The sequence below is a fragment of the Embiotoca jacksoni genome, unplaced genomic scaffold (genome assembly GCF_022577435.1).
Source record: "Embiotoca jacksoni isolate LCO1_2020_lvr unplaced genomic scaffold, fEmbJac1.0.p SCAF_32, whole genome shotgun sequence".
NCBI classification, from domain to species: domain Eukaryota; kingdom Metazoa; phylum Chordata; class Actinopteri; family Embiotocidae; genus Embiotoca; species Embiotoca jacksoni.
Window position 1 is genome coordinate 1,390,086 of NW_027185384.1, and position 24,095 is coordinate 1,414,180.

General features: G+C 44.9%; 1 protein-coding gene across 1 annotated transcript in view; it reads left to right on the plus strand.

Annotated features, from left to right (window-relative positions):
• The first annotated feature begins 3,158 nt into the window (after window positions 1–3,158).
• kmt2e (lysine (K)-specific methyltransferase 2E) overlaps window positions 3,159–24,095 on the plus strand; it is a 29,148-nt gene continuing 8,211 nt past the window's right edge. Inside the window, 13 exon segments of the mRNA XM_069164707.1 lie at window positions 3,159–3,505; window positions 12,703–12,887; window positions 16,770–16,884; window positions 17,793–18,022; window positions 18,279–18,418; window positions 18,955–19,136; window positions 19,239–19,277; window positions 19,380–19,580; window positions 19,759–19,889; window positions 20,102–20,219; window positions 20,337–20,446; window positions 20,554–20,806; window positions 22,010–22,108. Coding sequence (XP_069020808.1) covers window positions 12,817–12,887; window positions 16,770–16,884; window positions 17,793–18,022; window positions 18,279–18,418; window positions 18,955–19,136; window positions 19,239–19,277; window positions 19,380–19,580; window positions 19,759–19,889; window positions 20,102–20,219; window positions 20,337–20,446; window positions 20,554–20,806; window positions 22,010–22,108 — 1,689 coding nt within the window. The 5' untranslated portion in view covers window positions 3,159–3,505; window positions 12,703–12,816.

Consider the following 24,095-nt stretch of genomic DNA (forward strand, 5'->3'; position numbering starts at 1 on the left):
TTGTAAATATGGATTTTGTTCAATAAATTGAAATAATAAATAAAAAAATAAAAAAATAAAAAAACATTGTGGCGAGAACGCGCACGGCGCCGCCGCCCAGAAGTGCTCGAGCACAAACAGGAAAAAAAAAAAAAAAAAAAAAAAAAAAAAATCCTCGACGCCATCTTGTTCCCCAAACGACAACCGATATCTTTACACGAAAGGAAGCCGTAGTTTATCGCTCGATTCAAGGTAGTCCGTTTTTAGTGAACGGGAGGCGCCGTGTCGCTTCGAGTTCGTTTCGCTTTTTTTTTTTTTACCCGTTGGGACGCGTCTTAACACAACACACGTTGACTTTAAGTTTTACGTCGTTACCTAATGGCGCCTGGTCGTCGCTTCTCTCCGGTTGCGCCCCTCTCCCCTCGCAGCTCAGAGCCCGCCCACAAACACTAACTGCATGATGTCATCGCAAACCAACCATTTCTCAAAAAAAAAAAAAAAAGAGCATTTTTCATCAACTGCTTTTTTCTTTTTTTTGTTGTTTTTTTTTCACCAAACTGTCGCGCCAACCGTACTGAACATACAACAGATCAGATATCTAATCTTCAGACCGAACAAAGCAACGATATGGGCACGTGGATATAAATGTGTTATCCTTTCCGTAAAGAATCGACCGTTTTAATCGCTGCATTGCATTCCTCCACAGCCGTTTATTTCCATTTTTAAAAAAGCGGGCGAGGGTTGGCGCTCGGTCGGCCCAACTTTTTTTTTTTCTACCTCCGTCCTCCCCCAAGTTTATTTCAAACAACCTGGCTTCGCCCGTGCGCCGGCAGGTTTTGCAGCGGTCCTTCGGGAGTGCGCATGCGCGAGGGGATGCGGTTTCGGGTGGGGGAGGGGTCAATAGATGGAAACGATGAGAACATCCTCCCTCTGAACACGTGATGTCAAAAGGATTTCTACAGACATATTTCTGGAGAGGTGACAGGAGCCGATTTACCACAACAATAAAGCTGTCGAGAAAGAAAAAAAAAAAATAAATGTTAGACTGTATTTTATTTTTGTGTTCGTTAAAGCTAAGTTAAAAGTCCACTGATGCGTCAAATCAAAGATGGGTGTAAACTGCAACCTCTCTGGGTGACGATTACAGGGCATATACACACACAACATAAATCGTATTTTACAGAAGCTTTATTTGTTTTGCAGTAATTATATGTGCACTTTACGGACAACCTAAAGATGTTTAAAAAAAAAAAGAGGATGTTTAAACCTTTATAATCTGTATTTATGAATGACTTTCAAGCCCTTTGTGAAATTGTGCATCTTTAGACTTTTAATAACACGTCCATTTTGGCTTTATTGAGGTTCAATTATGTTATAGCCCTCTCAATGTTGTCCTCTAAGGTCTATGTTCATTGGTAAATTGTTCAAAGGCTATTCCTTCCCAATATGGTGCAACAATAGTCTTTGTATAACCTACTTTGACTCCCCTGCATTTCAGAGGGAAATATTATAGGCTACTTTTTATTCCACTACATTTATTTGACAGCTTTACTTACCTTTCGGATAAAAAAAAAATTCCCCAAATAGATGATATAAAAAGCTTTTAAATTACAACACATTGCCAAAAATTAAACCTCCCAGCTTTTTTATAACTTTTTGATATATTGTATGTAGGCAATATTTTCATGTCTTCATTCTGTTGTGTGTGTGTGTGTCTGCGTATACCTGCGTTGGTATCAATAGTATCAATGATCTGTGTTTTATTATTTCTTCTCACCTGCACAGGAACTGCAGATGGAAATAAGATAGTAGCTAAATCTGGTACAAAGCATCTTTCCTCTTTGGATATTAGTGTATTTTGGATGTCGTCCCTGATATAAATAAATTTACAAATAAATGTGGCTCTTGCAGAAAGCAGTGTGCAGTCGAGGTCACATTTCAGATGTCTTGAGTTGTAAACTTCTCCAAGTAATCATCTGATGGCCCTGCAGATTTAGCTGCTGTCCCTGGATATAAAACCATAAAGTAGTTCAAACTAGCTCCACCTGCAGCAGCTCCAACATTAACATGCTGCTGACACACTACTGCTTCATTATTATTAATCTAATGATGTCATATATAATATATCTATCAGGGGGACCAAACCAGTATTTATATACTTTAACTACATTTTGCCACTGATACGCATGATCTTTTACTTAAGTAAGGTATTTTTACATTTCTGTATTGGTACTTTTACTTAAGTAAAGGATCTGAACACTTCTTCACTGTCAATATACAAAATGCTGCTCTTGTGTAAGGGGTTACATAACAGTTTAGTTGCCTCCTACTGGGGTGGTAGTAGATTTGGGTGCTCCTTTATGCCTGTAGTAAAACGAAGGATTTTAATAAACGTATAGGTTAATATCAGACTCATTCCTGTGGCAGTATTAATTTAAAAAAGAAAGAGAAAAAGGGTGGATCGGTCCACTTAAGTCAACCTTTTGGGGATTAAAACTGTTGCTCTCGGTTTGTATGGATAAAAAAAACAAACAATAATAGACATTACTTGATGAATCCTAAACGTTGTAGAGATTATTTATAGTTTAAAATAGCTGTGCAACATATATCAAAGATGGGCTGTGATTTCACCCTGAGAGGAAGAGGAGGAAACGGGAGGGGAAACAGCGATTAGTTTGAACAAAACCTCCTGATAAAAACATTCCCACAGCTGACTTGATCTTTCAAAAGATAATCATGCAGATAGCAGGAACATTGTTACCAGCGCACCACATTGTGCGGGCTTTGAACAGCAAAATGTGCTGTATTGTTTTAAATATTTTACACATCATAACAAAAAAAAAAATAACAAAAAAAAAAATAAAATAATGGCTATCCGCGAGCTGCCAGTTTAATTAGCACTCTGAAGATATCTAACATACTTGAGGTCCATTTCTGTCCATTTGACGAGCGCTGTCTAAATAGCACAGCGCAAGTTAAATCCAGATAGTTGCCGACAGAAATAGAAAACCGGTCGAAGGAATCGCGGCCGCGGACGCGCGTCGGAGCGCGGTCACGGCGCCCCTGCGAAGTCGGGAGGCGAACCCCGCAGCGCGTGGAGGCGGAGCTCGGGTTTAGTGATGGCGAGGAAAGGGGGAGGGGGGCTCGCGGGGGAGGCGGAGTCTCGGCAGTCCTGGCAGGGCCGCCATTTTTGCAAAGGGAAAAGAGACTGGTTTGAGGGGATCTAATTTCTAAAAGTCGCCTTCGACTCGGGCACAGTTTTAACGGTTTTGAATTGATTTTTAAGCCGCGTTTTGGATCCCCGCGTAAAACGAGAGGCCAAGGGATTCCCCCCACCTCCCCTTAGCGAGGAACGGACTCCTCAGAGGACGCGTTTGAATACAAACAATTTTAAAAACCTCGGCTGGGGATCCGCAGTGTGTTGGACAGAAAAGTATTGTTTTGGTTGTGGAAGCTGCGAGCGACGGGGGTCTTTACCCGGGTCCCCTTACTCGCTATTCAGATCATCCAGAGTGGACATAAAACGGTGAGTGACCCGCGGTCGGAGCTGGTTTCGGGGTTGAGCGCAAACGCGACCTGGAAGCGTATTTTGTTGGGGCTGTTTGTTAGCAGGCTAAAGGCTAACCAGGCAGTACCAGCTGAGTTCAGCCTGCTAGCCGGTTTTGATGAGCACCGTTAGATCCGGAGGTGTCGCTGCTTTTGCCGAGTACTTTTTTTTTCTTCTTTTTTTTTAAATTAAAAACGTGGAAAAAAATACCTAAATAAACGAGGAAAAGTTGCCAACGTTAAGTATCAAGTTGGCAACGCCAACAAGACCCCTCGCTAACTTAGCGCATGCTACTAGCTCAGAAATTAGCTTGACACAAACCCAACAGGACTTTTTTTTTTTCTCTCTCTTTTTCTTTCCTCCGTTTATAATAAAACAAATAAAAACAAGACGCCATACAAAGTTATAAGGTTAAAATAACTTACAAAACAAAACATCGATATAAATTCTTCACCCGATCGTTTAAAGCAGCCGGAACACTTAAATCACACATTAACATTGCGTGTAACGGAAGATTAAAATAATAAAATAAACTACAATTACAGTTTAAGTGAACTTCTCTTTAAAAAAAAACAAAAAAAAAAACGACGTATTGATGTTTTTTTTTTCTTTTTTTTTCCGCACATTGGATTAATATAAGTGGATCCAGTCGGGGGGGGAGTCACTTGACGTTTAGCTTGACACGGTGACACTGCGGGCCATATTGCGCACAGTTTTTATGATATATATATTATCTATATTATAGTATATGATGTTTATATTTTCCCAACTTAAAGTCCTTTTGCGTGGTGGTGGTGGTGGTGTTGAGGTAATAGGCCACTTCTCTCCTGGATGTCTGAATTTGCCGGCGAATGAAAACTACATTTATTTATTTTATTTTATTATTAAAAAAGAAGAAAAAGCGTTATTAGTTACGATCTTGAATCTTCCGTGGTTGTGTCTCTCATCCTTGTTCATCCCAGACCACGGGACGTTATTTCCGTTCAGCGAAATTTCATACAATACCTCCTCCTCCACCTCCTCCACCACCACCTCCTCCTCCTCCTCCACCCTCCCCTGTTCAAATTCAAAGCCGGAGAACAATGCGCTTTTTTCCCCCCTTTTACATGGATGTAAACAGGTACCCGACGATGTTCAGTCTCAACTACAAAAAAAAAAATCAAAAACCAAAGCCGAGCGTTAAAACAAGCGTAAATTACGCAGTAATGTCATCGACTCCGGGAGGTTGTTGTTGTTTATAGATATATGACAAGACGGAGACTATAACCCCCCCACCACAAAATAAATAAAATAAAATAAAAGCCAAAACGAGCTGCTCTTTTTTTTTTTTTTTTTTGGGATATAAAAGTACATTTCACCTTTACATTTTTTTTTTTTTTAAGATTCAGGGTGTTTTGGGTTCAAAATGCTGCAAGCGTTAAAGGGGGGAGGGGAGGAGGATGGGGACGGCTCCATTTGGGCATCTCGTAGTTTGTAAACTCCCATCTCGACTGTCGCAGTTGGTTGTTTTTTTTTTTTTTTCTCACCTGACCTGAAACAAATTACCGTACGAATGTGAAATCGGCTTTGCTTTTTCTTTTTTGTTGTTGTTGTTGTTGTCGTTGTTGTCGTCCCCCCCCCCCCCCCGAGCAGTTTATCTCCGGACGTCGGTGCTCCGACGAGCCGAGTATGAATCCACTGCTGTCGGCGCATTATGCCCGTTAGCTTGCCTGCTAGCTCGGTGGTTAAATCCCGCGGTTATTTCCGGCCTTTTTTTTTTTTTTTTTTTTAATTATTATTATTATTATTATTAAAATATATTCTCGTTACGTCAGACTTTCCTGCGTCCCTGTTAATGCGCACTCCGGCCGTCGTCGTCGTCTTCGCTCCGGACGCCATCATTTAACATGTAGCTTGCTACCATCACATTTCGAGAAGGCCATAATTTGCTAGCCGATTAGCTTTCGACGGATTCACACACACACACACACACACACACACACGCGTAAAAAAAACAACCAACCCCGCATTGTAACAACACACAAACTACCGACAGAGTGATACTTAAGGTAGAGTGTAATGAAAGAGGCGATTGAATGCATTCTTGTGGGGTTTTTGTTCGTCCCGTGGCGAGGCTCCCCTCGGATACACGATTGTCTCGCCGTCCTGAGAAAAGCGCTACGAAAATGGCGACAGCACCAAGGGGTGTTGTGGTAACATAATAAGCGACGTTGTGTGCCCTCCACACCCCTACCGGCAGGACTGACTGCAGCGCCGACACACTCACTGAGGAGCAACTACACAACACATGATTTTTTTTATTTTTTTATTAATTCAAGTTATTCAATAATAATGTCAAACAATGCAGATCATACCTCGGTAACACAGCGCTTTTTTGTTTTGTTTTGTTCTTTTTATTTTTGTGTGTGTGTCTCGTTATAGTATGAATCACAGATGCGGATGTGTCCGGTCTTACAACGAATTACAGTATAACTGTGACATGCGTCATGGCTTATGCTTATTGCTTGTCTTTTTTTTTTTTTTTTTTAATGATGGGCATTATTGTCACAGAAAATTAGTCGCAGGTATACGGTGTGATATGTGTTGTACTTTTTTTTTTTTTTTTTGGACAGCCTAAAATACATAAGTTTCATTGTGGTGCACAAATACATCAATTTGTCAAGATATATCTGTAGAAGACTTGCTGTAATGCGTCCTGTCACAGGCTTAACCAATTAATCATAAACCGTATTATGTAGCTGGGTGCCCCACTCTTGTAGGTTGTATTTCCTCTTTGACGTTTTCTGTTTATCCCCTCCAGTGTCCTCGAAACTCACCCTGTTTTATTTAAATACGGGAGGATGTGAGTATGTTTGGTACCTTGATCGCAAAGCATCTGCAGAACACGTTCAAATACAGAAACCAGATGAACACAAGACTTGAATCACGAGCGATAACCCAGTTGTTGCATGTTAATCTCCATGACTGTTTTATTAGACACAATAAAATGCTACACAATGTCCTAGTCAAGTGTTTTGATCTGATATTTATGTTTTCCCAGATAATACAATAGCCTACAGTTGTACTGCACATGCTCCAAGTATGTAATGGTGAGAAAAATACATTGCCTGGATCACAGCGGATAGTAGTCTTGCAGGCTGTCTCGGTACATCGGATATGTTTTAAATAAAATGTGTTGCCCTAGGCCACTAATGTGGCCTTAATACACTTCATTCAACCAGATCAGACAATGTCATTTATTAAATTTTTCAGAAAAATTGCAGTTTAACCGTAAAATTGTCTCAGTAACTTATTAAAAAGGGTAATGTGAAAGGAAGCAGAATTTTAAGCCTGTGGCACAGCTGTCCTTTCCTCTACTTCACCCTGTGGGACAAACTTTGGCACTTAGTTGGGCTCAAATGCCTGTTCGTGACTCTTGCCAAGAAGCTTCTTTTCACCCCTGATAATTTTGATGTCAATTGTGTTAAAAGTAGAATATTTTCCAAGTTTCTGCAGCGCGTGGAGGCATTAGGAAAATATAGAGTCCTCCCTAGTAACCTTATATTATGGTCCAAACTATCAACAACATAAATGTGCTTAAACACTGTAAACATGTTGTGTAGCTGTCTGTTGTGGATGTTGTCAGCCTTAGTGCAGACTGAGAGTGTTAGGCTAAGACATGTAGTGCACTAAAGTGCTTGTTTGACCAAAGCAGTAGCACAAATAATGCATGGAGCCTCCAAAACCCCTGGAAGCATACAATTTGAAAACAAGCTGGCAAGACGGGGTCAGCTTGAAGTCACCATATCTGTATTAATATCTTAAATATCACTAAGCACTGAATGGGTTTTATAGTTCCTGCTCGTTGCCAGGATCGCTGCTGTGACAAACTTCAGTCGCCCAATAAGAACAGTTAAGTGTCAAAGGGTCTTCTCTGTGGAGGGGTTATTACTGCTAGATGAGTGAGAAGGCTCTATTGTGCCTAATTAGTCTCTGCTACATAATACACAAAATCCCAAGCCATCTCGCTCATCCTTGTAAAGGAGCAGAGGCCTCTGTTCAAATACTCATTCATTTTTCTCTCTCTCTCTCTTGTCTACATGATAGCAGAGCTGGCAGCGTTAAATACATGATTGGCTGCATGCGTGTCTGGTGGCCTTGTGCAGGAAAGTGAGTGTTTGTTTGCTGTGTTGACAGAGACGGAGAGGGGAGCTGAGGTGCCACTCCCCCTCTGCCATAGCTACAGAGCTCTCTGGCAGGCAGCATAGAGACATAGGAGTCTCAGATGACACACCTTTCCTCTCACACTAACCCCGAGACAGACTCCAGAGCACACGTAGGATAAAAAAAGAAAAGGAACAGCTACAAGCCGAATCCAAAACAGTTTGATCTTTCAGCATGATTGACAGAGCGAGAGGCAGTAAAGAAGTCAAGACAAGTGCACAGGATGTCTATTGGTGTATTGACGTATTGACAAGGCAGATGAAGGCCAAAGACTCGTCAGCTTTCTCTTTTTTTTTACTCTTCCCATACTTGGGAAAAGATCCTCTGTTCCTTTACTCCTCCTCATCTCCAGACAATACGCTCTCATCTCTGAAACGGCAGCACCTCTCTGGAGGTGAAGTGTGTATCTATGCAGATGCACACCTCACCATGTGGGACTAAGCTGTGTAGCTGTTGCCCAGTCTCACATGTGTGGTGCCCAGACCCTGAGAGACCCAGAGACAAAGCTGCCTCACTCAGGAGCCCAGCGCAGTCACATGGCATCCCAGCTGGGAGGAGAAGCCAGGGCTCAGGTGACCTGTTTTTGTGCTGCTAGCTGGGCCGTAACAGATCCCTCTTTAAACTAGTGAGCTGCCTCTCTGACAGGTGGCTTTAGGCCCGCAGCTGCTGAGGCTGCAGCCCTGCTCCACCTCCCTTACCTTCCTGTTGCTGTACCTACATTACAGTAGCATTCATAGGTTGTAGCATAAGGCAGGATGGGCCAAATAAAGAGGGAATGTGTCATCGATGTTGGTGATGTAACAACACTGCGGCCCGGGCATGAAATTGATCATGAAACACTGTTGTAATGGGACCTGAGTGGCTCTTACTGTTCCCCCCTTATTGTGGGCACACACATGGACACATAGCTCACATTTTAGTTGGCCATGCGGTGCATTCTCCAAATGCTGTAATTAGGTACCAGCTGCATATGTGCCTGCTTGTCAGTCTCTAATCGCAAGAGCTCTTCAAGTCAGGGGACAAAATCACATCAGACTTCGCAAGCACAGTCACGCTGATAAAGATGCAGCAAGTGAACTGGTTTGATGAAACGAATGCCGGTCTAATTTTCAAATGTATTAAGGAACTATACATAGCGTGGTTGTGACTCTGTAAGCAGCAGCGAGAGGGAGATAAAGAGATTGTGCCCCAGGGGTTCTCCTGAACAGGCATTATTCAGACTACAGGAGGGCTGCCCCAGCTTCGCTGCCAGACCCTGTTTGTACGGACTTTAACTTACTCACTTCCTGGCTGCTTGAACTGAGTACAGAGGACATAGTTATGATTTTTATATTTGTTTTTTTGTGTCCAAATTCACGCAGCCCGTTGTGACTGAAAGGGCAGAGTTACATGCCCACAGTAAGATATGCATTTAACATAACCCCTCGCTCCGTCTTTGCATCAGCCTGCTGCACTGCTGCCCCTTTGCCTACTATATATATTGTTTACTGATCGCTCATTAGAGGATTTAAGCAAGCGGCAGTAACGTCTCGTCATCGTCTTGACATTTAAGCAGCCCGGTCTTTACAGTCTGATGAAGTTATTGGTTGGTGCACGCAGTAAAACATTTCCTATTGTGGCGACAAAATTGCTCGTGTGGACGCTCGCATCCACATCCCCCCGCTGTATTGATGTATGACTTCACCTTCAGTGCTCGAGTGCAGAGGGAGCGCTGGCAGCCATGGGCACACTGATTTATGAAGGACGGGGCAGATGCACCGTGTCCCACGGTGGGTACCGTGAAAAAGAGGGCCAGGCCTGCGTTCCATCTGGGTCATGCTTCCTGTGCATGCGACCGTGTTTGTAGGGGTTTGTTTAATCGCCTTTCTTAGCTGAGTCATTGCAGGCGGGCTATGAGGACGGTGTGAAGTCACATCAGCTTGGCAACGGTGCTGAGGGATTCGGTCGGAATCCCTCATTTTGTCGTGCTCCTCCCACTTATCGGAAAACGTAATCTGCCGAGACTTGGCTGTGAAAACAAGAACGAAAACACTGTTACACACGGAGCAGCGGCAATAAAGCGAGGAGAGAGGGAAGCTGTTGTCTGTGGCGGCATGATTTGAATATGATGGAATTGGGCTTTCCCTCACTGACTTCAGTGCAGCCCGGTCTTAAAAGGATAGCTATTCCCCACACAATGACGTGACTGTGTCCCCTCGCAGAGGGAGGGAAGGAGGAGAAAGGAGAGACTGGCTTACACTATGTGCTCCACTCCGCCACCCAGAGTCCACCCAGGTCCAGGCTGTGTAGCATCACTGTCAGACAGTCCCCATGTACACCTCCCCCACCCCACTGCCCTCTTGAAAATGGTGGGGCTGTGGTGGTTTCTAAAGCTCCCTGTAGCGCGAGGAAATCTATTCTGCGAGCAAATGAAAGGTGAACTGCTTTGCAAAAAGATATTAGACGCCCAGAAAATCGGAACCACTTCCAATCCGGTGGCTTGTTTTATTCCAGTACTCTTTTTTGAACATTTCTCTCTACGTTTGTGTCACCCTCCCCAGGGCATGTTCCCCGCCCCCCCCCCCCCCCCCCCCTCGGCCCCTCCAACCCCTCGCTCTGCTCATGTCCTTCCATAACAGCAGTGGATTTAGCCGAAGGTGGCTTTAAATGGTCTCTCCTGGCCCTCTTGTAATTAGGAACTGTGTCTGCGACACTCCCCTTCCCCTCGGCTCTGCGTTACTGTCTCAGGTTTATTTAGGAAGTGCACAGAGGAGGGAGAGAAATCCGCCTGGGCGGGGTGACTGGGCAAAGGAAGGAGTGGGTGGTGGTGGTGGTGGTGGTGGTGGTGGTGGTGGTGTTTTTTTTCCCCCCCTTTCTTTGGCTGTATTTCTCCAGGGTGATGGACAGCCCTTCTAGAGGAAGTAGGAGGAGCAGGCAGAGGCAGTCACAGTGCAGCGCAGATTTAGTCAGGAATGTTGCTGTACTGTACTTGTTTTTCTTATTTTTTTTCCAGCCGACTTTTGTCGGTCTTGTCTGGTTGCAGTGCACATATGTTTGCACACTGCTCTGAGAGCCTCCTTATAGAGGAATGTTTGAAAGGACAGGGTGAGGGGTTATCTATGTGTGTGTGTGTGTGTGTATCAGTGAAGGGGTTATTTGTGTGAACGTGGAGCTTGTGTGTGCATTCCTTCATAGTGACGGCAGGATTCGCTGGACAAAGTGGAGACAAACTGGCTGCTTCGGAGGGAGTCTGCTTTACCAGTGCTACAACATAGTGGGCTTCTCGGATAATATAAAGGAGGGGGAGGTCTGTCGTTTCAGTGTGTTTGGCCAACTCTCCCATCTTTTGTTGAAAGAAGTGTTCTGGTTACATCATTCTCCATCATGAAATGCCCCTGCCTGTGATATAGCCATGCTATTTAACCCAGCCACTTGCACACCGAATCAGAAGAGAATTTAAAAGGTGATCCCATCAGTAGCCTTGGCTGACACACAGACTCACAGGGGTCTTCTTCCTCCTATTAATTAGGCCCGGAGCTGACATCTGTCATGTCTGCGAGGCTCTCACCAGTCCTGCTGGCTCAAATACTGCATTTGGGTGAATGAGTATCCAGAATGACTCTCGGGGCTCTCGAGGCTATTTAAAAAGTCTCCTGAGAAAAAAACAGTGTGTGTTTTTTTCTGTGCGGCTAACCTGACAGCTTACGTGGTCATGAAATGCAGCCTTCCTGCTGGAGTGACACGTGTGTGTGTGTGTGTGTGTGTGTGTGTGTGTGTGTGGACATGCATGTATGAGGGGGGCTTCCAACGGCACATTCTCCTCTCGCAGATCCCAACAGACGTGCGGGGACGGGTTTTTGTTGTGAGAGTGTGTTGTTGCTTCTAAGTGTGGGAGGTATGCCTCGACTCAACATGTGACATATCCCCACTTTGTAGCCCGTCCCCTGTTTTACACCCTTAGCTGTGATCAGAGCCTTTGTTTGGCCCCAGTGTGCATGAGCAGGCGGAGGTGTCACCTCCAGCCTATTTTGTCTCAGCATCTGTCCCTCCCACTAATCCCGCTTATCAACAGAGCTCTCCGTATCAGGGGCAGCCACACTGACACATATGCTCCCGCCTGGATTCACATCAGACACGCACGCATACATGGCTTGATATTCCCATCCATGATATTTCCAGTATATCGTTTGTTAGTCCAGCCCACCTCCTATTTAGGAACCGTATGGGACACGACATGCGTTGCCTGACGAGCTAAAGCGGTCCATTATTGATGACTTTTCTTACAGCAGCTTTTGCCATCTGCATCGCTGGAGATGCTAACTAGGAATAATAAAAACATAAGCTTTCCTACATTATAAAAGGTTTTGCGTGTTTGCCTTTTATTGAGTGTGTGTGTGTGTGTGTGTGTGTGTGTGTGCACACGCTCAGAATAGAGCAGTCCTCTTCAGCTGAAGGGGGAAAAATGGCCTCTGTGTTGCATTTTCCTCCCTCCTTTCATGGCGGCTGACTGCTGTGTGTTCTCTTGCTCCCCTTTGTGGGAGCTTTCTCACACTGCAGCCCTCTGCATTCCTGGCAGATAGTGTGTAGAGGTCGCTTTAGCGCAGTTGACAGCAGCAGCAGTTCAGGCTTCACCTTACAGTATCGTGTCCTCCCACTTTTCATCAGTCAATAACCTCAGCTTGGTTGCTTTATAAAAGGGGGGGAATTCCTGCCTTTGACAGGAGGGGTGGGGGAGTGTGTAAAATTATGAATCATGCATTTGTGTTCTGGAAATACCCCGTTTTCACTCTGATTTGTAATTTCAGGTTTGATGGATACCGATATATGCTTTGTTCCTTTTTCTAGGCAATGAAAGATATGACATTGTTGAATCATCAGTGTATGCTAAAACCGGTGCACCGACACAACACTAACAGATGTTCTTTGTTCCCTTTCTCCTTTTTGTTTTTTTTGTGTCTGTGTTCTTTTTTTCCTCTCGTCTCCTACATGTTCAGGCCTTGTGGATGCACTTAGATGTCTGCAATGACTGCTGTGGCTGGCATGCCTCAGTGTTTTGGACTCCCTTTCTCTGGACTCAGTAGGACAAGAACTGATCAGCAGAGAACGTCATGAGCATAGTCATCCCAGTAGGGGTGGACACAGCAGACACCTCATACCTGGACATGGCTGCGGGCTCAGAGTGAGTAACACCAGGCCTTCACTGTTCACAACTTTTATGCCTCCTCACAAGCTAAATTTTCTCAGAATTCTCTTTTGAATGCCATCTCCGGTCTTTGTTCTTACCAAAACATCACTCTCGGTTTCACTCTTCTCGTCTCTCCCCACGGTTCACCTTCTCCCTGCCTGTGTTCTCGTCTCTCACCCGTCTTTGGTGTCATTCACAGACACTCGTTTGCTGTAGCATTGTGTCCCATGCCTCCCTCTCCTCTTACTGTGGCCGAATAGTCCCTCCGTAATGACAAAAGCAGCTCTTATCATTTGTTCTTTTTCCTGTGGCTTGAGTCAGGTCTCCCTTTCCAGACCGATCTGTGTTTACGAAGTTACTGCTAATGGGAAAGGAATTTGCAGGAAGCAGGGTCCCTCTAGTGTCTGCTCTAATGGACAGTTCAGTCTTGCCATTGATTGTACATACACTAAACTATTGCCCGTGATACACATTCACAGTGTTGAGCTATTAACTACATCTACCCATCTGAAACTGGCTGTAAGCCCAGAATGTAGCTGTACGTGTGCAGTCTGTGTTTATAAAACTAACTGTGTGAAATATACAGAAGCACCAAACATGATTTTTCCTTGATCCTTGTGTAATGCTGTAGCTTGATGTTTGCACATGTGTACACCGCATTGAGTCAGTGAAGCAGAAATGGTGCATGGCGCCATGGCAACAAGCTTCCTGTTGCCCCTCCTCTCGGGTTCCTATAGTCTTGTCAAGGACATTGCCGCGGCGTTTTCTGGTCAAATAAATGAAGCAAGAGGTTTGCGTATGGCTAAAGCATAACACACGTCATCTACTTGTGGGGGGGCTCCTGTCTCTTTAAAGGAGGGAGAGCCCTCCCCACTGCCTTCATCAGAGCTGTTGCCGTGACAGCTTGTGTTGCCATGGTATCGGCCCCTCGCTCCCCTCCCTCCGTTCTGCACTGCGCAGGGCCTGTTGCCATGGTCACTGGCCTGAGTGACAGGTGGCCCTCACATAGATATGGCGTCTTTAACAGTCCCACCGCGTCCCCCTGCTACCCCCCCCCTCCCCCTCCCTCTTACCCACAGAGCTCTGCTGCCACCGGGGGTAGGAGTAGGAGTAAGCCCCTTGCCTTGACTCTCCCACTTGTTCTTTGTCCGTCTACGCTCTGTCTCCGAGTGCCTGCTGCAGATTCATTCAAAAGCAGATAACAAGCTTGAAAAGGGGGCTTCCACCTGCTGCTGCGCAGGTCCCACATCCAGACCAGAGGGATGGAGCGTAGCTGGACACGCACACGCACACGGAGCTCTTTGGAGAATTGTGATTGTGCCAGCTAAGTGTGGAACAGCGGGGCTGGCTACTCACCAGAGACACAGCGTCACGTCCTCTCCACGTCCCCCTGAAGTCTGCAGCAGCGTGACCAGCTGTTGGCTAATGCAGTGTGTGTGTCCACACTGACACACAGAGCCCAGCGTGCGCGCACACGCAGACCGAGTACGTAGGGTTGCCATGGCAGCGAGTGGGAGCTCTTCGGGAGTGAAGGCGTTGCCTCTGGCTGTTCGGGGCTGCTCTCTTTTTTTTTTTTTCCTCTCCTGCTGTTGATCTCTCCGTTCTCCGTGCTTGTCCTCTCTGCTTCTTCGGCCTCTCTTAGCGCGTGTTGTCATTCTCAATGGCATCCGTCCCTTTTTAAGTACTCGTGGCATTTGTGGGCTATAAATAGAGCACACCTCGCTGCCACCTTAAATCAAACCTCAAGTCGCAAAGATTCCCTCTTCATTTCACTGTATTTCTTTCACTCGTCATCTTTTCATGTGCATGACGCAGCCCATAGCTGTTTTTTTTTGTTTGAGCGTGATCTTGATCGACTGAAAGTCTGCAACCCTACCATTTACGTGTACTCTGACTCCCGTCCCTCCTTTCCACCTCACGGGAGTGGAGACACGAATGATACAAACCCTTCAGCTATGCGCACACACACACACACACACACACACACACACGCATTCACACACGCTTACTTCCTTCCCACTGAACAAGCCGCCTCACTTGTTTGCCTTGCGTCTGTCTTTGACTGTGAATGCCAATATGCTGTGTGTCCTATCTGTCTCTGTCTCCCTCACTGATTCACTGGTTGGAAAGAGTGCAAAAGACCAGTTTTTAAATAGTTCTTTTCAACCTATAAAAATTCTGAGACAAGCCTCCGCCAGGTCTTAAATCAATATAATATAAAGTGTAGACTTTGGTCTGGTTAGTCATTGATGGTTGTGCAGTAGGCTCACTAACTTTCTCCCAAGCAGGAAGTTATACACATCCTCTTGTCTTTTAACTCAGACTGTTTATGCACACTTAAACTTTTACACATTAATTTGTATGGGGGTTAATATGTTGTATACGCGCACACACGCACGCACACACACACACACACACACACACGCACACACTCGCACACACACACTCGCACACTCACACCCCTTAGCTTGGATCCGCCTCCAAACCTCATGCATGCAGTTACGTTTTCACTTTGACAGTGAATAGTTGAGCGGCAATACACACAGGAAGTGTTGCACAGTGCTCTTTCGGCATGCAAGAAGAGCAATAGGGTTGAGAGGGGCTCTCGCAGGTACCGTATTACCAACTTACCTTGGGACTACCTTTGTGAGGGAGTTGAATTTGGGAAGGAAGGATTGAGGAGGCGGGACACCGTGTTTTTATGGTCTATTTAAAACTTAATTTTACCTGTTCCAGCTGCACAATTGTTTTCTGTATCTCCAAATGGTTTTGATTCTTTTTCAATGTACTTCTGTTGCGAATGTGAGTTTCAAACTATATTGGTTAATTTGTCACAGTCTTACATAGGCATACGTGGCCTGTTCACAGTGCTCGCCGTCTTTTATGCTAATCTTACGCCGTATACACGAGAGGCAGTCCAGTATGTATAGTTTCCTTTTTTTCCTTGTACTTTGCCTTGTTTGGGGAAACTTGCTGGCAGTGGCCCTCGGAGATCGTACTTCTTTTAGTGTGGAGAGACAGAGCCGAGAAAGAAACATGCTCATTTCACTTTCACATACTCCTATCTTACTAACTAGTTTGTTTTTATGGCTCTGACCCTGGAGCAATTGTCTTACACAGCACTCTGTGAAAAGAAGTGCGTGTCTTCCTCGCACATGAATAGCTACCACACCGTACCTTAAACACTCTTTATATCACAAATGCATCTTGTTTATCCTGTCGCGCTCAGTCTCTCCTCATATTTCCCTCTCTTCCCTTTTCTTCTCCCTTCATACCTGACCATTTTGTCTCGTGTCATCCGTTTTGCCAGTTCCACTTCCCTCTTGGCCTAAATCCACCCCCTCAGCAACTGACGAATAGATTATGCTTGTCATAATAAGGGTGGGTTCGTCTCAAACGGCCAAACAGGCTTGTTCCTCAACTGCACTGTGATCCTGGGGCAAGTGGATTTACTGGTTTGGTATGAATGAGCTTGAAACAAATAATTGTGGGTTGTTTTGTGAAAGTGACAGGAAGCATGTGTTTCTGATGATTATCAGCTTTGTAGAAGTTGGTTTAGAGATATTTTGACATTAATTTATGTTGTCCGTCTGCCTCTCGAGCTTTACAAGTCCAGCTAAGGTGACATGAGAGCAGACACTGTGGTGTTGGATTCGCTGCAGCCGACCCCGTGACAGTGTGACTGTCGAAGCCATAGCATGCGTCCACGCTCCTCCCTCGGCCATTATACCTTTGTGTCACCACACGCCCTCGCTTAATGCACACACATCCTCACACTTGTGGAGGAAAGCTGAGCGCGAGTTGCGCTGTTTCACCTGGTTGTTCGTGTTTTTCAGTCCACAGTAATGTTTGTTCTTTGTTTGTGTTCCTGCCCAGCAGACCAGAATCGGTGGAGGCCAGCCCTGTGGTGGTGGAAAAGTCCAGCTACCCGCACCAGATCTACAGCAGCAGTTCTCACCATTCCCACAGTTACATTGGCCTGCCTTACGCTGTGAGTACACACACCTGACTTCTTCTCTCACCCTCCTACAAATAACCAGCATACCTTGCGCTAGGGCTGGGTGTTGTATTGAATTCATTAGATTGATTAAAATGTTGTTGTTTTTTTTTGCCAAAGATGCCTAAAATACAAAATTGAGATATGTGGTCCCTTTGCTGTCTCTCAAGCACCAGAGTTAGCTGTGAGAAATGGTTCTCTGGAGTAACGTAAGCTGTTGTTGTTCCCTTGAGCTTTGGCAGTCAAACACACTTGGATATCGGTTGTAGCAGCTAACAACAACAATCGCACCGACAAAAGGGAGCCACATTACAGATATGTAAATGGTTCCCTAAACCGTCCTGTGGAAAGTTTGTGAAAGCCGTGTTCAAATTAAAAGTGGCAGCACAACAAACCTGTCCCAGCACCAGAGACTGAAGCATCCACTGGAACGGGAGCAATGTGTGTCTCTTCCAGATTCCAGCGCTAGTTCCTGCCACATTTCCAAAACCACAGCTAAAGAGCAGCCAACATTGAGTGCGTCACCATCCAGTGACAAGATAAAGCACCGGTGGGAGAATCCCGGGGGATAGTGTTGGCATTTTATGTCAAAAATGCAAATGTTCGAGTTGTGACGCTTTCAAATCTTTTGACTTGTATAGTCAACTTTCTGAAAAAAATACAGTTGTTATGCTTTATTTCCAATACATGCATCAAATTGTGACATTTGGGAATCTGTAACCAACACATTTTTTGGATTTTTGCTGAAAGAAAAGTGAATTAACATGTATTGATTCTATCGGAATCGATTTTAATTTTCAGAGGACGTTTGTTTGATTCATGCTGATTGATTAATGAATAATCATTTGCGTAACTACGCTAAGCATCATTTACATCCCCAACATCTCCCGTTCTTCCGTCAGGACCATAACTATGGGGCGCGGCCCCCACCCACGCCACCGGCGTCCCCTCCACCCTCCATGCTGATCCGACCAGGAGAGGGGGTGCTGTTTGTTCCAGGGGGACAGGACGAAGCGTCCAGGGGCACCACGCTCAGCACCTCAGAGGATGGCAGCTACGGGGCTGACATCACCCGTTGCATCTGTGGCTTCACCCACGACGATGGCTACATGATCTGTTGTGACAAGTGCAGGTGAGATCCTGGTTGACACGTAGTCACAAGCCTTGACTAATGTTGACTCTGGCCTCTTTTCTTTTCTTTTTTTTTCTTGTTTTCATGCAGCGGCCATTGGTTGTTCTGTTATTTGACTTCACTGTTCACCAGATCTTCTTGTATGATTGCAATTAGTTGATGACTTAGACCTTTGCTATTTCTGTGGCGCAGTTAACAAGTGGGTAAGTGGGATCTAATAGATTTTTTTGTTTGTTTATGTTTTAATTTTTTTTAGTGCCTGGCAGCACATAGACTGCATGGGCATTGACAGGCAGAACATTCCTGAGACCTACCTGTGTGAACGCTGCCAACCACGACACCTGGATCGAGAGAGGGCCATCCTGCTGCAGACCAGGAAAAGAGAGTGTTTGTCCGGTGAGCAAGACAACATAGATTCATGCATCGGTCCTAGTCCTCATCAAGGTTGCTTGTTTTAGTTATTCTTTAAAAAAAAAAAAAAATCTCAGCCATATATTGACACAGAGTTAGAGAGAATGTAGGGACTGGGTTGTTACTTTTTAGAGCTGCATTCCCCAGTGTAAGTTACGAGGTGTTAGAAGGTTTCTTTGCGAGCCCACAGATAGATGTTTCAGTTCTGCTTTTACTGGCTTCCTTGCTGCAGTAAATGGCCAGCTTGTTAGTGAGCATAGCAGGTTGTAGGCTGTGTCAGGGTGCAGCCTCCTCCCCCCTGCAGGCCAGCCAGATTTTGTATAACCTGAGCCGGGGACATACTGACACCTGCTGGACAAGTAGCAAACTATAGATTATCCAATTATTGCTGTAACATACCTTATCTCCCATTATTGTGACTCTGATAGCTTTTGTTTTGCCTGCAGCAGCTGTGGCTTTTAATAGCTTTGCATGTCAGTGATGTTGTTCAGCACTCTTTAATAACTCGCTTGCTTCTTCAGATGGGGACACCAGTGCTACAGAGAGTGGAGATGAGGTCCCGCTAGAGCTCTACTCCACCTTCCAACACACGCCTACCACCATCACCCTGACCACTGGGCGCCTTGGCAATAAACAGACCGATAAAAAGCGTAAAAAGAGTGGTGAAAAAGAGCCTTCAGCATCCTCTGCCCGAGCTAAGAAGGTCTCTTTTGACTCATTATTTTACAATATAAATATATTATGTACATCATCTCCTTGAATTTCTATTAACATTAAAGTTTCAATTTCTTTACTCGGCTTGCAGGCCTTCCGAGAGGGGTCCAGAAAATCCTCGAGAGTAAAGGTAAACTCGCAGAATAAACACGCTACCGCGGTCCATCGAGTCCTTCAGTAATGTTCAGTTACAAATTGAGGCATTAACTAACAACTGTATTGTTTTCCTCAGGGTGCAGCTCCAGAGCAGGAGCCGGCAGAGCACTCGTCTCTGTGGGAGAACAAGATCAAGACGTGGATGGAGCGTTACGAGGAGGCCAGCAGCAATCAGTACAGTGAGGACGTCCAGGTCCTGTTGCGTGTTAAAGAGCAAGGCGACGGCAAGAGCCTGGCGTACAACACGCACCCAGCCTCTTTCAAACCTCCTGTGGAGGTACAAAACATGTGCACAATCACAACCGTAAAACCCGTAAATGGGCGATAATACAAGTCTTGTGTATTCCCAGTCTGCCGCCAGTCTACAGCACAAGCTTTCATTCTGTGGCTTTGATGTAATTTAATCAGTGGCCGTCCAGAGTGTTTGCTGATGTCAGGCTCTTTCTCTCCTCCAGAGTCAAGTTCAGAAGAACAAGAAGATCCTCAAGGCGGTGCGAGACTTGGCCCCAGACTCCCTCATCATTGAGTACAGGGGGAAGTTCATGCTTCGACAGCAGTTTGAGGCCAACGGATACTTCTTCAAGAGGTCAGCATGGTACTGACTAGTCAGAGGCATTTCTCCTTGGATTTGTTTAATTTAAATCGAGTACCGTTAGCTGTTTTTCTTTTTTCTTCTTTTAATACCGGTCAAATACTTTAAGGCCTTTGAATACTTGTTATGGCAGGTTGTATTATATTGTGGTGTTTCCTGTGAATTTGTCCTACTCGTGTATTGACCTCCCTTGTTTTCCTTGTCAGGCCGTACCCTTTTGTGTTATTTTATTCTAAATTTGACGGACTGGAGATGTGTGTAGACGCTCGCAGCTTCGGTAACGAAGCGCGTTTCATCCGCCGTTCCTGCACCCCCAACTCTGAAGTATGTACACATCTCAGAATACTGAATTAGCGAGCCTGTTTTCATTCAGTCGAACGTAGCCCTGATGCATGGTTACATACTACAAGGTTTTTTAATGCTTTGCTCAATCTCCTTCAGGTGCGGCATGTCATTGAGGACGGCATGTTGCATTTGTACATCTACTCATTGAGGCCTATCACCAAGGGCATGGAGATCACAATTGGTTTTGATTTTGACTACGGAAGCTGGTGAGTTATACGGAGTAAACTTGGCGAGCAGAATGCCGAACCACCACAGCCCAGCAAACACCCTTTTTTGTTGTTGTTGTTTTACTTAGTTTTTCCTCTTTTTGTAGTAAATACAAGGTGGACTGTGCCTGTGTGAAGGGGAACCAGGAGTGCCCGGTGCTCAAGCACAACCTAGAGCCCACAGAGAACCTGGGCTCTGGAGGCAGACGCAGAGGGAGTCGCAAGGACAAGGAGTTGGTACGGGATGACCTGGGCCAGAACCAGAACATGGGTTTGGACGGCGAGGGGAAGGGCAAGAGCATAGGCGACAACAAACAGAGGAAACTCTCTCCACTCCGCCTCTCCATCTCAAACAACCAGGCAAGATGTCAATTCTGAATGAACATACAACACACAAAATACACCCAGAGTCACCCCTGCTTCTACACTTTACTGCTTATATATATATATATATATATATGTATATATACATATACATATATATGTATATATACACATATATATATATTATGTATATATATATGTATGTATGTATGTATATATCATTTTATATATATATATATTGCGTGGTTAGACTTTTGTTTTCTGTAAAAGCACATTCACCTTCGTGGTCCTTGCATGCAATTTTGTTTGATATTTGTGAAAATGGTCTTTGCATGTGTTTTCCATTGTTAGTCACTCTTTGTTTAATATACATCCTGTTTAGTCCCCTTCTTTTTCCCCCCCATCATCCCTTCACGCTTTTCACTTTTGACCCTCCCATAGTTCAGATTTCACTGAACAAGACGCTTTTGTGCCACTTGTCTGGCAGAGATGTGTAGTAGTGTGCAACTCTTTGTGCAGGCGTACATGTTAAACACAATCAGAGAATGGCGTCTCTCTTGGATGCGTTATCTGCAACAGAAGTCTCATCTGTCATCTACGCCAGAGCGGCAATCTTAACTTGCCGTGACCAAGCCAAATTTTTATGAAAAAGCCTTTATTCAGCAATTTGAATTCAGAGAAATCCCGTTGGTGCTTAAGGGCATTTGGAAAATTTGGTACTTGATTATTTCCAAAGTGGTCCGGTGTGCCATAAGTTATATTAGGAGACAGAAATGCTAAAGAGTTTTGTCACAAGGAAGAAATTTGAGATGAACTGTCCCAACAAAGGAGCTTCAACACATAAAAGGCGTTATGATCATAACCCCATGATCACACCCACCCGAGGACACAAAATGTCAGCTGCTACAACATTCATTCTTTAAGCGGGTGCTATTTTAAAACCAAATGTCCAAACAAGCCATTGTATGTGACTAAAGACAAGTTCTAAGCAGGTGTGTTTTGTACACAGACGGACCACTGAAGAACAAGTTACCCCCACACCCCACCCTACCCCCTCCCACCCCACCCCACACCCTCCTCGTCTCTTTGAAGAACTCTCCCCCAGCTTCTCCCTCTCTCCCTCACCTCCCTCACCTCCCCCTCTCCTCCACTCTTACCTGTCTCCCCTCTAGTCTGTAGCCAGACTTGAATGATCAGCCATGATAAAGCGCCATACCCCGCTCTCCCCTGCTCTTACAGGATCCTGAGTTATTTGAGGATCTAGAAGACAAAACCTCCGTTAGCAATGAAGTAGAGATGGAGTCAGAGGAGCAGATTGCAGAGAGAAGGAGGAAGATGGTAAGTGTGCCAAGCTAGGGGCTACAGCTTTTTTTTTTTTTTTTTTTTTTGCCATGCAGCTCACCCACCAGAGAAGAGCAAAAATAAAAATAAAACTCTCCCCTGTTGGTCTGGGTGTGGACTTAACTATTTGTCTGCTAAGGGTTTGGATAGGAGCAGCTGTTTCTGTAACTCTCTTCCATAAAACTAGCCTCCTCTTCATCATTCATCTACTGCTAGTGCTCTCACCACTGTCCATGCCCCTGTTGCTGTTTTGCTCAGTTGTTTTGTTTTGCCCCTCCTTCAGCTTTGACTTCCCCTTTTTTTCTCACCGTGCTAAAAGCTTTGTGCTTGTCTGTCATTACACAGTGACGTTTATTTTCCTTATTTGTTGCCTCTTTTTTTTTTTTCTCACCATATGAGAAAATGAATAGGCCCGCTCGCTGTGCCACATCCCTTGTTAACAACACCGCTTCCTGCCAGCGGGAACAATGGCAGTAGATTGTCCCTTTATGCAAGCTGAAACTATCCCCCAGTGCGCATTATAGTTTGAGTGTAGCTCTCTTATCACCTTCATTGCGGCCGTGAGTTTGAAATGGCCGTTACGGGTTCAACCACTCTCCTCTCCCTCCGCCAAACGGCCTTATGTCCCCGAGAGATGGGATCAAACACGCATAGACACAGACGCGCATGGTACACTGCACGCACACACACTGGAAATTACCCTGCAGTCAGCTTCATTTCACACGGTGGACCCAAGGTGTAAAACGCTGACTCATCTTTGGCCAACATACAGTTCTGCTAATCGCCAGAGAGAGATGGATGGTTGAAGGGAGGGAGGAGGGGCTGCAGAGGGTAAAGCCTTGTTGCCAGGGCCGTATTGACTTTTAGAGATCCAATAGGCTACCTTCTCTTGAATGTGGCTCAGGAAAGAGCTCTGGTGCCGGAGCAAAGAAGCGTATATTCACACACACTAGCGTAGTAGATGCGTGTGGATGTTGTGAATCCATGCTGCAACAAGGTGCAGGCGAGATAACATCGGTGTGTGTGTGTGTGTTGGCACAATATCTTGCAGATTTAAACCGTCACTAAAGCGCCCACTGGTTGAAAAGGCATTGTGACTTTTTTTTTTGTCCTCCTCCTAACTGAGTGTTTGGCCATGCAGTTTAGAGTTTGGTTTACCTCTGGTGTTTTGTGCCTGGTAGCGCATCAAGTCTGTGTGCTGTGTTTCACCTGGTTGCACGACAAACTCACCTTTTGGGGAGGCAGGCGACAGGTCAAAATAAAAGCTTTTTAATTGAGATAGACAAATACAGAGTGGATATCAGTTGGATGGCAAAAAGGGATTTGGAAGAAGTAGAAAGGCCCAACATGAACCTCTTTTGAATATATCTGAACTGTCCTAACTTAAAATGTCTTTAAACTGTGCGATAATGAGTTTTCTGCGTGTCACATTGTGTAAGATGGGTCTCAAAATCTGTGTCAGACTGTGATTAATGCCGGGTGCTTCTCAGAGAAACGTATACGACAGTAGAGGCCACGTCTTTATCTCTTATGATCAAAAAGTGATGCTCTTTTATTTATTAAAAAAATATTTGGCCATATTTCCCTTCCAGAGTTGCACACATGTCTTCATTCCATTGTTTTAGTTTGTGTGTGCACGCACATGTTTTCTTTTAAACTTTATTCACAAATGGCTCTTAAGAAATGGAGTGCCAGCCTTTGTATTCTACATCATTTAACACCATATTGGTTGTTTCTTTACGTGGGTTGCAGCAGCAGCAACAGTCTCACTGTGAGCATTTTTTCTTACATTTTTGGACATATTGTCTTTGGTAGCCAAAGCTTCTAAGTAGGACCACAATTCACAACCAAAAGTTTTACCAAAAATTCTCTCAAAATTGACAGCTTTTTGGTCTCAGTTGAAAGGAGCCTTTAGAAGTCCGTGTTGGACTTATATCGTCATTTGTGCATCATTAATTCATCCCTGAAGATGCTCTATCGTTGC